Consider the following 14,646-nt stretch of genomic DNA (forward strand, 5'->3'; position numbering starts at 1 on the left):
ACTTCCAGGCCCTGAAGTTTGAGCAGCTTACTAAGTGACTTCATATTTAAAGTTTCCTCCTCTAGAAATCAAAGATAATAAAAGTATCTATCTCATGGGTTGTTGTGAGGATTAAATGAGATACTACAGGCTCTGGTGAGCATAGCATAGAGGCTGAGGCGCAGGGGATAGCAAGCACATACATACCAGACACTGTCGTAGGCAGCGGAAATCACCAGTGAACAACACATACAATGTCTTCGCTCTTATGGTGTTCACATTCCAGAGGGAGGAGGGATAGACAATAAATAATTAGAAAAATATCAAAAAGTCCTCAGGACTTTGCAGAGCACCAAAATAAAGAGAACGATACAGTAATTAAATGTCCACTTTAACAAGGTTGACGAGAGAGGCCTGCTCTGAGGACATGCCTTCATTAGCAGTTATTACTGCTGTTGACTATTATTCGTGAGGGTCCCCTCCAATACAATCCTCAGTGAGAAACGAACCAAACCAACCAACCAACCACAGTACCCCCTCTCCAAAAGCCTGATCTCACCCAGGAGAGCTCCTGTGGTTCCGTCTTTACTCTGAAAACCTCCATCGAATTGGCAGGAGTAGCTGAAACCTCACCTTTCCCTGGGAGAGAAAGGACTGGGCCAAACTGAGGCTCCCAGGAAGACTAGAGCAAAGGGATGCTTCACCTATAGGGTGGGGTGGGGGAGGGAACACAGAGAGAACAGAGAGTGAGGGAAAGAGAAGACACCAAAATCTTTGGCTTAGGTTTAATTTCAAATTAATCCCGGTTGGCGCTCTTAAAGCAGCACGAGCATTTTCCTGTTTGTGTCTGTGGATCTTCTGGGTTTACCAACCTTGTTCTTCACAGAAGAGAGCTCAAGGTAATTATTCCACAATTACTTAGTCTAACAGGTATCTGGTTTCTCCTGCGTTCCCAATGCCTAACGCAGCACTGATTAGAGTCTGTGAGGTGACCAGCTAGCTAAGGCTTTGGAGGTGGCTGATTTCAATTTTTCCATCCCCCCTCTGCTCACCAGAGGTATGTGGTTTGCTCACATGTCATTCAGATCTGTATCACACCAAATAAAAGGTTGCCTCCCACCCCAGTGCCCCACCCCCGCCACACACACACACACACACACACACCCCAAGTTGTAAATTCCCCTACAGCAGTGGCCCTTTTTGGTCTCTGTTTCCCTCAAAACGCAGAGTAGGACTTGGCACACTGTAGATGCTTGCTGAATGTCCACTGAATTGAAGCCACTGACTTCAGGTGGAGAGACAGTCAGATTGGAGGTGACTGTAGATTCTATCCCTTTCGGACTCAAACATTCACTGGAGATGACTGTAGATTCCATCCCTTTCGGACTCAAACATTCACTAGCTTATGCCCTTGGACAAGTCACTTTACATCTCCAGCTTCCATTTCCTAACTCGTTAAGTGTGGAAGGGGGGCAGGGAGGGTAATATAATTTACCATAATCCATCCCATAGCTTAATGTGATAATCAAAAGAAATGACATGAACAACTGGAACATCATTCAGAAATAAGGTATTATCTTAAGGGAAATGCTCTGAAAAAAACAGAATTTAGGCAGAGACTCGGGATTTGCTCTTTTCCTTGAACTCCCCCATGGCTCTGAAATGTCTGAAGTTAGGTAAAGGAGGAGGGGGGCAAACGAATTCGGGGGGGGGAGATGTTCCCGGTTATCCGGGACACTAACTAGAAACAGGAATTGAGATTTCCTTTAGCCAAGTATCTGTTTGTCTCTGTACTTTTCCTTTAGCTCTCTTCTTTCCAACATTTTTTTCCTCTTTTCCTCCTCCCTCATCTCCACCCACCACCCCCTCACCAAGATGGAATTGGCCAGCTCCACCCAGCTGGCCCCCCATGGCTCCACCCCCAACTCGGCAGGCCAAGAGTTAACAGCTGCACCTGTTGAGGTATACCTGCTGTCTCCCGCACCTGTACCCACAGCCAATCAGCGCCAGCGCTGCCGGGAACCTACCTGTCAGCAAAATCCCGACACTCAAACCTCAACATAAATCAAACACTTCCCTGGGCAGGGAATGTCTGTGTCAGGCAAGAACTAGAGACGAGCGGTCAGCAGAGCCTCGTGCCGATCCCCGGAGCCTGGGAGCAGGAAGATGTCGAATGAACTTGAGTGAGTAAACACCGGTGGATGCCTGGAGCTCGCTGAGCACCGAGGCTGGATGGGGCTTGCAGAGGGGGAAGAGCAGGGAGGCCGGGGCCAGGATTCACAGAGCAATTTGTTAGGGTAAATGAATGGGCTGACGATCTCACCTTGGCGTGTCGAGGCAAGCCCCGTCTCAAGCTAGAGCTGAGTGTTTCCCTGGGAAAATATTTTTTTTTTCTTTCTCTCCCTGCTAAGCAGTTTCGAGCCAAGTACGGAAACAAGGGACTGAAACTGTGAAGGCTTTCGGCACCACTTTCTGATACTGTGAAGGGGCCTTAGAAATCAGAGACAGCCCCAATCCCATGTAGGCTTTCTATCTTCTTGCCAAAAGGAACTTCTTTGAGGTGGTTCTAACAGCTGTCTTAGGCAGAGAGTTGGGTTTCTCTAAAAGGACTTGTTTGTTGGGTTGGAACAATCCCAAGTAGGAAGGTTATAGTATTGTGGTTAAATAGACACGCTCTGTAGTCAGCGTGACCTAGGTTCAAATCCATCTCTGACTCTCGTGGGCTGTGAGATCTTGGAGAAGTCATTCAAGCTGTCTGAGTTTCATCTTCCTCATCTAGAAAATGGGTACAAAATGCTTTCTGGGATTCTTGAGAGAGTGAAGCATGATGAAGACTATAAAATGCTTAGCATGGAATCAAGGCTAAGGATGCATTCAATAAAACGTGGTTGATTTTATTCAGAGGCAGTTCTAAGGCTGAGGAGGCTGAGATGTGGTTTTTGGTGAGGTCACCTCTACTGCCTGGCAGGATGTAGGTGCCTTCCAGCCCACATCTGGGATTTAGAATTCCCACGGGCTGATGCTGATCTTAACCACAGACTTGCTCAGGGTCCAGACCTCTGAGAAGGTGGGATGAGCATGTGTTCAGGGAGTTGGCAGAAGCCAGACTTCTAAAACACAGACTCTCCTCTTCCAGGTGAGTGGGCAGAGACAAGGGCTGAACAATCTTTTTTTTTTTTTTTCCCCTAGCTACTCCTCAACAGTTTTTTAAGAACTTGAAGTCCTGAGGGCAGAGCAGTTGGTGGGTTCTGACTGTAGAGTTCCACAACACTAGTCAGCTTGTGGGTTCCCCTGGGTTGGCCAACTATGTTCATCATAAAATCACTGAGGTCTACAGGCATCATAGTTCTCGTGAATGAGTTTTTTGGGGTTGACAATGTGTTGACAACTGGAATAAGAGCAGGGGCTCTGGCACCAATCCTGGGTCCCAATTCTACCACTTATTATCTGTGAGACTGTAGGCAAGTCTCTTCATCTGAGTCTCGATGTCCTCACCTGTAAATTGTGGCCACAGTACTACTCATTTTGTGTTGGGGAGTTTTAGAAAAGTGATTGACTTAAAGCCTGGTAAGGGTAAGCTAGTAATACCACTGTTACCGCCTATAGAAATAACCAATCAGTGAACATTACAGAACCTATTGCTTTCTAGTTTTCCATACTTTGAAAACAGAATTCTTGTGTTGTGTCTCCATCCCACTTAGGGCCTGCAGGTTAAAATCGCAGACACTGGTGCTCCTTTGGGGGTAAGTGTCATGAAGCTGGGTTACTGAAACAGAAAGGTCTCCAGATTTCTCCTCAATGATTAGGATTTGAAGTCAGATCCGCTGACAGTTCAAGCTTCTCTCTTTGGGGTGGGGTGAGGGGAACCGGTGCCTGCAGAGTAATTGCCACCATTTGAGATGATAAAGACAGAGCTTGACTGCCTGGGGGCTCAGCTGCCCTTACAGATAAGTGGGGGTGGAGGGAAAGGCATCAAGTGCTTGGCTTGCAAGTTTTGAGCTGCTGCTGAGACACTGAAACATTCCCTAAAATCGTGAAGAGGTAGGAGGACTAGATCCATCTTGAGCCCCACCGGAAGGACCAATTCTTTTTGTTTGTTTGTTTTTAAAGATTTATTTATTTATGCATACAAGAACTGGGGTACAGGCCAGAGATGGGGGAGGGGGGGTGAAAGGATTCACCAGAGACAGAGTGGGGAGCAGAACAGGCAAACAGACTGAAATACACTGCTGAGGGGAGCAGTGGGGGAGACAGGAGAGGTCTGCTGCGCCATGTGGGTTGCTCCTGGCCGGCGGGGGATCCAACTCATACTGCAGAGGCTGGCGACATCTTGACAGCGCTGTCTCTAACCCCTGCGCCGCCAGGGATGCCCCAGAAGGTCCAATTCTTGACAGGCCTTGGGCTTAGTGGGAAAAGCCGGACTTGCACATGGCCTTAAATTCTACCACGTACCAACCGCAGGATCCGGTGTGTTGGTTTCTCCTTCCTGTCCCTCAGGTCCCTCATCTGGCCAATGACCATAAACACCACCTGGCAAAGCAAACGGTGAGCTCCGTCTGTGGGCCTGCGAGGGGCTCCATGAGCAGGGGCTCCACGACAGGCCTCGCTGGAAGGCGGCCCCGCGGAGGCCCAGGCGGAGCCGTCAGAGCCCGGCTCGAGGCGGCTGGCGCGCACCGGCCTTTCATGTGGTCGGGCCCAGCGCCCGGGGAGTGTCAGCCAGCAGCTTCGGGAGCCGGCGCCCTCGACGGCCCCAGGGCCTGGGCTCGCGGGGGCGCCTGGGGTGGGGGGCGCCCGGGGGGGGGGGGGGCGCCGGAAGTCCCTGCCTGCCGCCTCCTCCCGCGGGCCGGCGCCTGGCGCCTGCGCCCCGCTCCCGCCGTCGGGGCTCCCTGGGGGGCGGCGGCCCACGAGCGCCCGGCGCAGCTGCGCCCCACCCCGCCCGAGGGGACGCGAGGGTCGGGGAGGCCGCGGGCGCGTAGTAGGTCTGGAAAGCCCGAGGAGCGCGCGGGGTGAGCGCGGCGCGCAGGACCCCACCCGCGGCCTGGCGCGGGCCTCAGGCCGTCGGGGCGCCCCCCAAACCCCCGCCGTCTGGGTCTTCTCACTCCCGGGGTCTCGGACAGACGCGGCCGGGGCGGGGAGGGCCGGGGCCGGCGCGGGGGCCCTGCCGGCCGCCCCGTCAGCGCCCCGGGAGCGCCGGGCTCCAGACTGCCCGGGGCGCTGAAAGAGTTAACCAGGAACGCCTCCCCGCTGTGGTTTTGTGGTCGAAACCATGATTGCCAGGAGCAAATTTTTGTCGTGCACAAGGTGTGTTATTAAAAGTCGGAGCTACGCTGCTGGTGAATGAAAAGTTAAAAGCCCTCATTAAGCTCGGCTGTAAACCAGGCGGCCGGGCCGAGGGGCCGAGACGGCCCTAACGGCGGCTCCCGGGGTGCGCGACGCTCCCCCGCGGCTCCTGCGGCTCCGCGGGCTGCCCGGCCCGGGGGACCCCGAGCGTGACTTCAGGGTCCGCGCAAAGAGGAGGGAGGAAAGGCCAGGGGTGACGCACAGATAACACCCCCAAGCGCTCCTGCAGTGAAAACAAAGAGACAGCCAAGCATTTATTGAGCGCTCGCTCCACAATAGACTCTGTGTGGTGCTTGATGAATGATTAGCCCCTTGGAGCCTCCCAACAATCCAGTGAGGGATGGGAGTATAAACGCCATTTTGCAGAAGAGGTGACTGTGGCATGTCGAAGATTTCGGGCAGAATTGGAATTTTGACCGGGTGTTTATTGAAGAGTCCAAAGAAGGACCGAGGCCAGGCTGCCACCCTGTCTCCTGTGTGCGCAGATGCTGAAAAAAGACGAGATATACCAGACTAACCGCGGTTCTCTCTGAGTGGAGAACCACCGTCCAGTGCTAGTCTCGGAGTACTGTTCTGTACGTTCAGTATTTTATACATTGCGTTTTACAAAACTGTGTTACTTTTGAAATGGGGAAGAGGAGGAAAGAGAATTATTTTTTTCAAAGAAAATTATTGGTTTCACCTAAAGATGGTGATGTCAAATGTCCCTGGGAACAGCATCATCATCATCATCATCATCATCATCATCATTACCACCTGGGTACTTGATGGAAATGCAAATTTTCTTGCCTCACCCCAGACCTACTGAATCAGAAACTGGGGGTGGAGCTCAGCAATATGTGTTTTAACAGGCTTTCCAGGTGATTCTCCGGGTTTAAGAACCATTGGCCTAAAAGAGCTGGCAGAGATTTGGGAGGCAGGAGGTGCCCAGATCCACCATTGACCTGCAGCGTAGTTGCTGAGTCAGCCAACTGAGAGCTTTGCTACCTGGTCACACCTGTGTTTGAGCCCAGCGCCTGATCAGGAGACTTTTGGCTGAGCTCTTTGACCTAAGTGTCAGTTTCTGCATTTATAAAATGGTGATAATACCACCCACCTTATAGGGCATGTGGGAGTGTGAAAAGGCCTGACAGATAATGTAGTTTCCTTTTCCTTCCCTCGTCTTCCTCCCTTCTTGAAACTCAGCTTTCCCATTTGTAAAATGGAGCAAATAAGATGAGAGCAACTGATCTACTGAAGGTCCTTAAGGGAAATGATCTCACCCACATTTGGTGTTATTTCTCTGGGCCTTTCTTGGAGGTCAGCAAGAACTGGGAACTTGCGGGAAGAGAAGACATGCTTTTTAAATTGTGACCCAGTACCCAGCAGAGAGCCCTGTTCCAGGGTAAGCCTCAAGTGAATGTTTGTTGAATGAATCAGTGAGTGAATGAATGAGAGGATGCAGCCCTCTGGGTTTAGAGGGGAACTTCAAATTCCTGTGAATGATAAGAGAGGAAAAAAAGGAACATTAGTCAGGAAACCAAGAGGATACTATACCGTGAAAGAAAAACTCCCATAGAGAGAAGACTTTTTCAAAGGAGAGATGGGAGTTTCTGGCATAATTAGAAAATGGCACAATTAATTTTCATGCAACTCGAAGCGTTGACTGAAGTCTGACCGCCCTCAACTTGCCCACCTGGATCTAGATGATGAAGCTGGCAGTGCTTGCCCCTCTTATCTGTGAATCTCCAAGTGCCAGGCCTCCTGTTGCTGCTAGGAAAAGATGTCCCATTTACAGGTAGGAGAAAGTGAGGCTGTGAGTTGGCAGGCATGTTGCTGGGGGCTCCCCCACAAAGTATTAGTAATAATAATAATAGTTTACGTTATGTGCTTGCACTCTGCTGATCACTCTACCTGCATTATGTCATTGCACTTTCCAACAGTAATACCAAGTTGTTGTAAAGATTAAATAAGATAATGACTAGATGTTGTGCACCAACATCTGGCACTTGGTAAGCCCTCAGTGAATAGTTTATCCTCATAATTCTGGGAAGTCAGTGCTTTCACCTATCCCCATTTTACAGGTAAGAGAACTGAGGCACAAGGCCAGTAAGTAGCAGAGTTGAAACTGGGAACCCACGTTTGTATAGCTCTGGGCCCCCCTAGAACCCTGAGTTCACACCACCTGGTTCACACTGGGGTGAGTTACTATAGCGCCATGCTTAGGTGCCACCATTTCCCTATGGACACCCTCAAATGAGACCCTCAGCATGTGACAAGGCATGTTTCACAAACCGCGCATCCAGCAAACCAAATGGGTTGCTAGCAAGCACGAGAACCCTGGGGCGCTCATGACAGGCTGAGGGAACACCTCGCATGGGGCTGGCTGAAAATGATTCCTTTGTGAGCAGTTGTGACAGGGCCTCCCTGTGCATAATTAGTGAGCGTGATTGATCACTGCTGATGAGGCTGGGTGGCTCACAACAGGGTTTGGTAAATCTTTGGGTGTATCTGGGTGTCAACACCCAGCTCAAGCAGGCCCTGGAACTCTTCCTCCTCAGGCTGGAGGGCGGTGGGGCCCACTTACTAGATCTGCCCTCTCCCTGGATGGGGCAGAGGCTGCCCCCCTAGTGGTGAGTTTTATTTTCTGCTTAAGTTTTTCTGCTTCAGTTTTTCATCTCTGAATTACTGAAGTGCTTTGAGATGGCACCGATACTGCAAGTTCTGGATAGGAAGCTAGGAGACTTGAGTCCCAACCCTGCTACTTGCTGCACGTCCTTAAGCAAGTCAGACTTCTCTCTGAGACTAGATTTCTGTGTACCCTGCATTGCTAGGATTCAACAGAAGAAAATGAAATCCAACTAATGGCTGAAACACTTTTATCTAGTTTCATTGGGAGTTTTAAGTAACTCAACCAGAAAGCAGGGAGTCTTTACAGCCCGAAAGGATTTGTTTGGATGAACCCCCACTTCACCACGCTACGCTTCCTCCATCCTGATGCCTGGAATGGTGCATGGTGGAGTCAGGAGACTTAGGAGTCTGACTGGGCTTGGAGCCGCTGGTACCACACCCCTCCGTGCTGCGTGCTATGGGCCCGGGGTGAACGCTGGGGAAGCCCCACCCAGGCTGGAGAACCTGCCCAGCAATTTGCACCTCACCACGGGCTAAGGAACAGGACACCTCAGGCAGTGAGACCTCTCACACCCCAGCTCTGCTCTCTTGATCTTTTATCCACCTCTCTCCAAATTGGAGGATAAGCAGACCGAGAGGCAGCCCTTCGAGGTTCTCATGTTGGAAGCCAGAGACCTCTGCTCTCAGCTTGATGCCAGGAGATACCAGCTGTGTGGCCTCTGGCAAGTCTGTGGTCCTCTCTTTGGCTCACTTTTTCCTGCTATCAGATGGAAGAGTCATCCCTTCCCTCCCTACCTTACAGGGGCGTTACAGGAGCAGAGGCGATGACAAATGATGAGAAGCCTGTTGAAAAATATAACACACTATGCAAATATGAGGGATTATCAAATCTCGGACTTGAGTTTCCTCCTCAGTGAGCTGGCCTTCCTTGAAACAAGGCAACGTATGCAAAGAACCTGCCTCACACCTGGCGCACAGTAGGCGGACAGACTCTGGGAGCTATCCCAGGCTCATGACTGTGATGGTACCTTTCGTTTGGAAGGTCCAACATCCTCCCCAACCATCTCCTTGCTTCCACTTCCCTTTCACCCTCTTCCAGCCAACATCCAGTCACTCCCCTGAGTTTAGGAGGATCAGAAATCCTTCTGCAAGTTTTCCTTCACAGTTTTCTTCACCTAGCTGACAGTAGCCATTCCTTTGTTTTTGTAAGGCTCACGTCGGTCTTGCTGCCACTAAAATGCTGTCTCTTTGACAGCAGGGATGGCCTTGTTTACCTGGGACAAGCCCTGGCTCATAGCAGTTACTTGATAGGTTTGTTCAAATGATGGCTCGATGACACTGAGATTTATTGTTTCTTCCCCCTTTCTTCTTCACCCCTTCTTAGAAATGAGTGGTTGGGTGGAAAGATGACTCGTCATGGAGTGAATTCCCAGGCTAGATCCCAGGAGGCCTGGCTTTGTAACCCTCATGGCCAGCACCCTGCAGGAGGGCACCTAACGTCTCTGTTGTCTGTTCCTGTGGAGTTAATAACACATCACGTATGTTGGAAGGCTCCACGAGATAATGAATGTGAAAGTCAAGGCAAGGGGTTATTACACTGTCTTTTGTTTTTGACACAGAATCTGGTTCACAGACGGGAGGCTTGGGGAAGGTGTTAATTTAAGAACCTCAGGCAAAGTCTCCCCTTTACTCTCATTTGGGGGTTCTGGGATGATGATGGCCATGATGATGGTGATGATGGCTGTTATTTACTGAATGATTACTCTCTGGCAGGCTCTAGGCTAAGCACATTTCTTACGTTAATGCACTTAATTCTCCTAACAACCCATGAGATTAACCTCGCACTAAAGTGGACAGCCCTGGTGACTCCATCCACATGACTGTGTTCTCATTTTCTTCATAGCACTTATCACTAGCTAAAATTAACTCATTTACCTACTTGTTTATGATCTGTCTTCCCCAATTAGACTGTAAGTTCCATGGGAGCAGAGCCTTATCTATCTTGTTCTTGGCTGAGGCCCAGTGCCTAGAAGAGTCCCTGACTGGTCTACAGAAGATACTCAATAGACATATTGCAGAGATGAGGAAGTAGTCTCAGAGGAGCCAAGGCCCTCACCCAAGAACAAACAGTTACCTGGGTCTGTAAGCTGTGACCCTGGTCTGTGGATTCTCTACTATGCCCTAATGGAGATCTGATGCTAAGGACCCTTCCCAGGGCCAGGTCTGCACCCTGTCCCCTCTACCCTGTCCCCCTCTCACCTTCTGATGGCCGAGAAGCTCTGTCTTAGACAGAAGCACCGAGAGAATACGTGGAGGCCCTGGGGAAGGTGACCACATTGGATGGGAGCACCTGGCCTTTCTTCTTTGTTCTAGCATTGTCACTCACGAGTAGGACCTCTTTGAACCCACTGGGGACCTTTAATTCCAATCCTGAAGAAAACAGCCAACAGTTCTTAGACATCAGGATTTGGCACATTGGGCCATGCTAGCTTTATCTGCAGTCAAGACTTTCTGGAAGCCAGGCGCTTTATTTTGGGACCTGAAGGTGGTTGTTAGCATGTGCGGGCATGAGGACCTCACACACTCAGGTTCCCAAGTCCTGGCCAGAAACTCTTCCAGTCATCTTGTTTTCTCACTTCGTTCCTCCTGCCTGTGTGAGTAGGAAATCCCTGCTGTCTTGCAGTGGAGGATTGCTTCAGTGTATTCCAGAGGAGGGGAATTTCCAGAATGGGAAAGGTATCTAGCAAGGAGACTAGCACAGGATTAAGAGCTTCATCTGGGAGTCCAAAAGCTGTGGGTTCCAGGTAGCTTCCACCCCTTACTACCTGAGTAAACCAGAGGAGGGAAATTTCACCTGTTTGAGTCTTGATTTCCCTAATAGGTAGGGAAGGTAGAAATTTCTCTAGATTACTATGCAGAGCAGGTGAGATGACACAGAAAAACATTTGTCACAGTGTGATTTAAATGTTTAAGGTCTGGGAGCAGGCCTTAATGTAGTATCAGATGTTGGGATCCCAACAAGGATGGGCTGGAGACCTGCATAGGCAAGAAAAATGGCTCCCAGGTGACCAGCAAACGTTGTCTGTTCTTTTGTTTCTGGTGTGTCTTCATCATTGTCTTCTAAAATTTAATCTTTAAATAGGGTAAAATAACTGAGAGTTCATCCACCTGATAATGGTCATTCCTCCCGAGTCAGCACATTGCGGGGCTCTAGGCCCAGGTCTGCCCCTGCCTTGCATGTCACTGTGTCTTGTGGCACTTTGTAGCTCTTCAGTGTCCACCTCCGAGCTAGATCTGAGGATGGTAATGGCTGCATGCATTAAGCCCTTAGGGGCCAGGACAGTTCTGAGCTTCTCTCTGAGTTCTGAGCGGTGCACTCAATGCTAATCCTGCAATCCTGTGGGGCTTTTGCTGGTGGTGCTAAGCACTGGGGTCCCTGTTGGTCAGAGGGTGGGAGGTGGGTTGTTCACCAGGCCTTTCCTACTTCTCTCATGCCCTGCTGGTCAGGGAGTTCCCCTTTATCTGGGGCTAGAAAGGGGTGGGGGAGCCACCCTGGGCTTGCTCTGTCTGTTCCTCTAACCCCAGGCTCAGGAGGCAGCAGGGAGGGGCTCTTGTCACCTCTCATCTTGAGGCCCTTGATTTATAGCAACAGAAACCTGGGGTGTGCCTGCCTTTCCAAGCCCCTGGTGCAGGAAGGTTTCTGTCATTTCTCTTTCCTGTGTGACAGTTCTCTCTCCCTCCCTCTATGTCCCAATGCCCTGCACCCTGGGGCCCCATGGGATGGGAGACACTGTGCCTGGATGGAGCCCCTAGGAGAGCTGTTGTCCTGGGTGTGTCCTGGTTGCTGCTCCCACTCCACACTTGAAAATGGAGGGCTGAGCTGCCTGGCATCCGGCGGGCACTTCTGGTGGCATGATCTGTGAAGGTCCTTCCCGCCCCCCAGCAGCCTGCCTCAGTACTTGAAATTCTGCCACAAAAGCACTTTTCTGCTGCAGTAAGGATTGCCCTCTTGTATTATATAGCAAAGCAGTGTGGCTTAGTGAGAAGTATGTGGCTTTGTTACTAAACCATCCTGGGTTTAAACTGGTTGTGTCATGGACTATATGGATGATCTTGGGCATTTTCTAATCCTCCATAAGTCTCAGACTTCTTTATCTGTAAAATTAAACTAATGTTTCTTACCTTGTAGTGTTGTAAGGAGCAGTTAATGAATGGAGAGTATTTACACATATCACAATAAATGGTAGCTGGTGTTGTTTCTGTGTCCCTAATACGACTGAGTGTATGAGGCTCGTGGAGAAAAGGGCGTGTTGGGGTCCCAGCAGACCAATCAGTGCCAACTCCATCCCTGGTGTTTTCCCATCCCCCTGCCCGCATCTTCTTACCTACCACTGTTCTCCATATACTCCTTGCTCTAAAATGAATACAACCAGAACTTTCCATCTCTATGCTTTTTCTCAGATCAGAGCTGGATCTGTGTCAATAATTCTCAAAGAGTGGTCCCCAGACTACCAGCACCAGTATTACCATGGAACTTACTAGAAATGCAAATTCTGGTTACCCCAGACCTATGAATCAGAAGCTGTAGGGGAGCTTTTTATCCTTTTATCCTTTGCACAGAACAACACAGATCTGTGTTTTAGTGCCTTTCAGTTTTGAAAATATTGTTCTGTATTAGAGTCTTCCTGCCTGAGCCTAAAACCCCTCTGGGTCTCTCACCAACACAGAGCTTTGGCAGCTCCCTTAATGTCTCTGATTTATAGTTTCCTCATCTATAAAATAGGAACAATAATAATAGTACCTGCCATATAAGGTTGTTTTGAGAATGAAGTGAGAGACTCCATGAAACATGCTTAGCTCAGAGCCTAAAACATGGTCAGTGCTCAATAAAAACTGGGTATGATTTTTATCATCAACATTTTTAATCTGTGCTTACCCCTCCCACTGCTCCGCTCCCCCTCAAGATGTAGTCCTGGGTGCTGAGTGTCACAGACTGAAATGTCTGCCTCCAGTAAGCCTTTCCTGATCTCTTCCCTTTGAGCCGTGTGGCTTGTCTCTCGGGCCACCTTCCTTGTACACGTCCAAGTCCTCCTCACAGTGCCCAGGATCCACCTCTGTGCCTTGCAGCATTCCACTCCAGCTTCTGGCATCTGAGCGTTGCTTGGGTGCGCCACGTAAAAGCTGGTCTGCAGTGCCTTCCCCAAGGCCAGTTTCTGCCTATGGGCTTTCTCGTCCTGGCTTTCTCTGCCCCTCACCACACCCTCTCTGTAACTCAAGATGATCTCCAACCTTCCTTGGCTTTTGTTGGCTTGAAGTGGACTTCTTCAGAAGAACTCATGCTGGCCTATCTAGAAATTGTATCTTTTGCAGCTTGTCATTGCCACTTCCCATCTTGTTAGACTAACTCCCCTTGAGCTCGTATCTACCATGGAAGCATTTTAATGAATCATCTCTGAAGCCTTGCAAGGTTGGGATTTTAGTCCTCAAGTTGTTGACAAGGAAACCGAGGCCCCAGGTCTACAATTTTTGCATTTGGTATCAGCCCAAAGCATCTAGCTTCAGAGTTCAGGTATATGTTCTACACCCCCAAGCTGCTCAATGTTGACAGAAGAAGCAGTTTCAAGTTTTCTAGGCAGGTAACTGAATTCCTGGGCACTGGCCTGAGGCTGTCTGTTCATGGACCTTCATCTGGGACAACCTTCATCTGGGATTTATAGCTTGATACTTTCTCACTTGCCTTCCAGTTTTAGGTCTGTGCGGTTGCTAAAGAACGACCCAGTCAACTTCCAGAAGTTCCCCTACACTAGTGAGGATGAGGCCTGGAAGACCTACCTGGAAAACCCCTTGACAGCTGCCACAAAGGCCATGATGAGGGTCAATGGGGATGATGACAGCGTCGCGGCGCTGAGCTTCCTCTACGATTACTACATGGTGCGTTCACCACCTCTGGGTGGGCCTTCTTTGAATACGGGTCTTCCCTTTTAGGCCTCATGGCCCAGCAGCACACCATGACCACCCCATGTAATTTCTATCTCAGGACTTTTGCACATGCTGTCATCTCTGCCTGGCAACCTCTCCTCTCTCTGGCTAAACTCTGCTCTCAGCTTTGGGTCTCAGCTTCAATGTCATCTCATTCATTCATTGGGTGGGGGATGTGGGAAGTTTTCTTGGGCCTCCCGTTTTGTGCTTCCTCTGGGCCCCATCAGCAACTACCATCATCATCCTTGACTCTATCCTTAGAAACTTGCTGTTTGCCCAGTTATTCTCCATCTGCCCCAAAGACTCAGCTCCTGGAAGGCAGGAACCATATCATGACCATAACTGAGTCCTCAGTGGCCCATACTGCTGACCACACAGTCATCAATACGTGTTGACTGAATGGCTTGGCCAAGTTCATTCCCTCACAGCAACAACCTTAACCTGCCGTGTTCTTTCTGTCCCAGTTCCTTACATCATCTCAGTTACCCTGTTATTCCCACCCACCTATTCTGGACCCCCTCTCAGAAAGATACTTTCTGCTCTTGAACCTATTCTCTTCCTTCAGGGCCATCTGAAGGCCAGCCCTCCTTGCAGCCCTCCTGCCATGTCTCCTCTGCCTCTCCTGAGAGCCTTGCTATCCTTTTTCCAGTTGCTGCCATTTCATGCACTGTGACACCTGACAAAGTATCTTGTATTTTTTCCTAATAATTTCCATGGCCTTGGCCTTGACTCTGGGAG

At 49.9% G+C, this 14,646-nt stretch overlaps 1 protein-coding gene across 1 annotated transcript in view; it reads left to right on the forward strand.

The window, feature by feature from the left end:
• The first annotated feature begins 2,079 nt into the window (after positions 1-2,079).
• GRHL3 (grainyhead like transcription factor 3) overlaps positions 2,080-14,646 on the forward strand; it is a 31,816-nt gene continuing 19,249 nt past the window's right edge. Inside the window, exons 1-2 of the mRNA XM_037499131.2 lie at positions 2,080-2,162; positions 13,674-13,860. Of these exons, the coding sequence (XP_037355028.1) occupies positions 2,146-2,162; positions 13,674-13,860 (204 nt within the window). The 5' untranslated portion in view covers positions 2,080-2,145. The remainder of the gene's footprint in view (positions 2,163-13,673; positions 13,861-14,646) is intronic.

This window comes from Talpa occidentalis, unplaced genomic scaffold (genome assembly GCF_014898055.3).
Source record: "Talpa occidentalis isolate TD23 unplaced genomic scaffold, MPIMG_talOcc4v2.1 talOcc4.9, whole genome shotgun sequence".
NCBI lineage: Eukaryota > Metazoa > Chordata > Mammalia > Eulipotyphla > Talpidae > Talpa > Talpa occidentalis.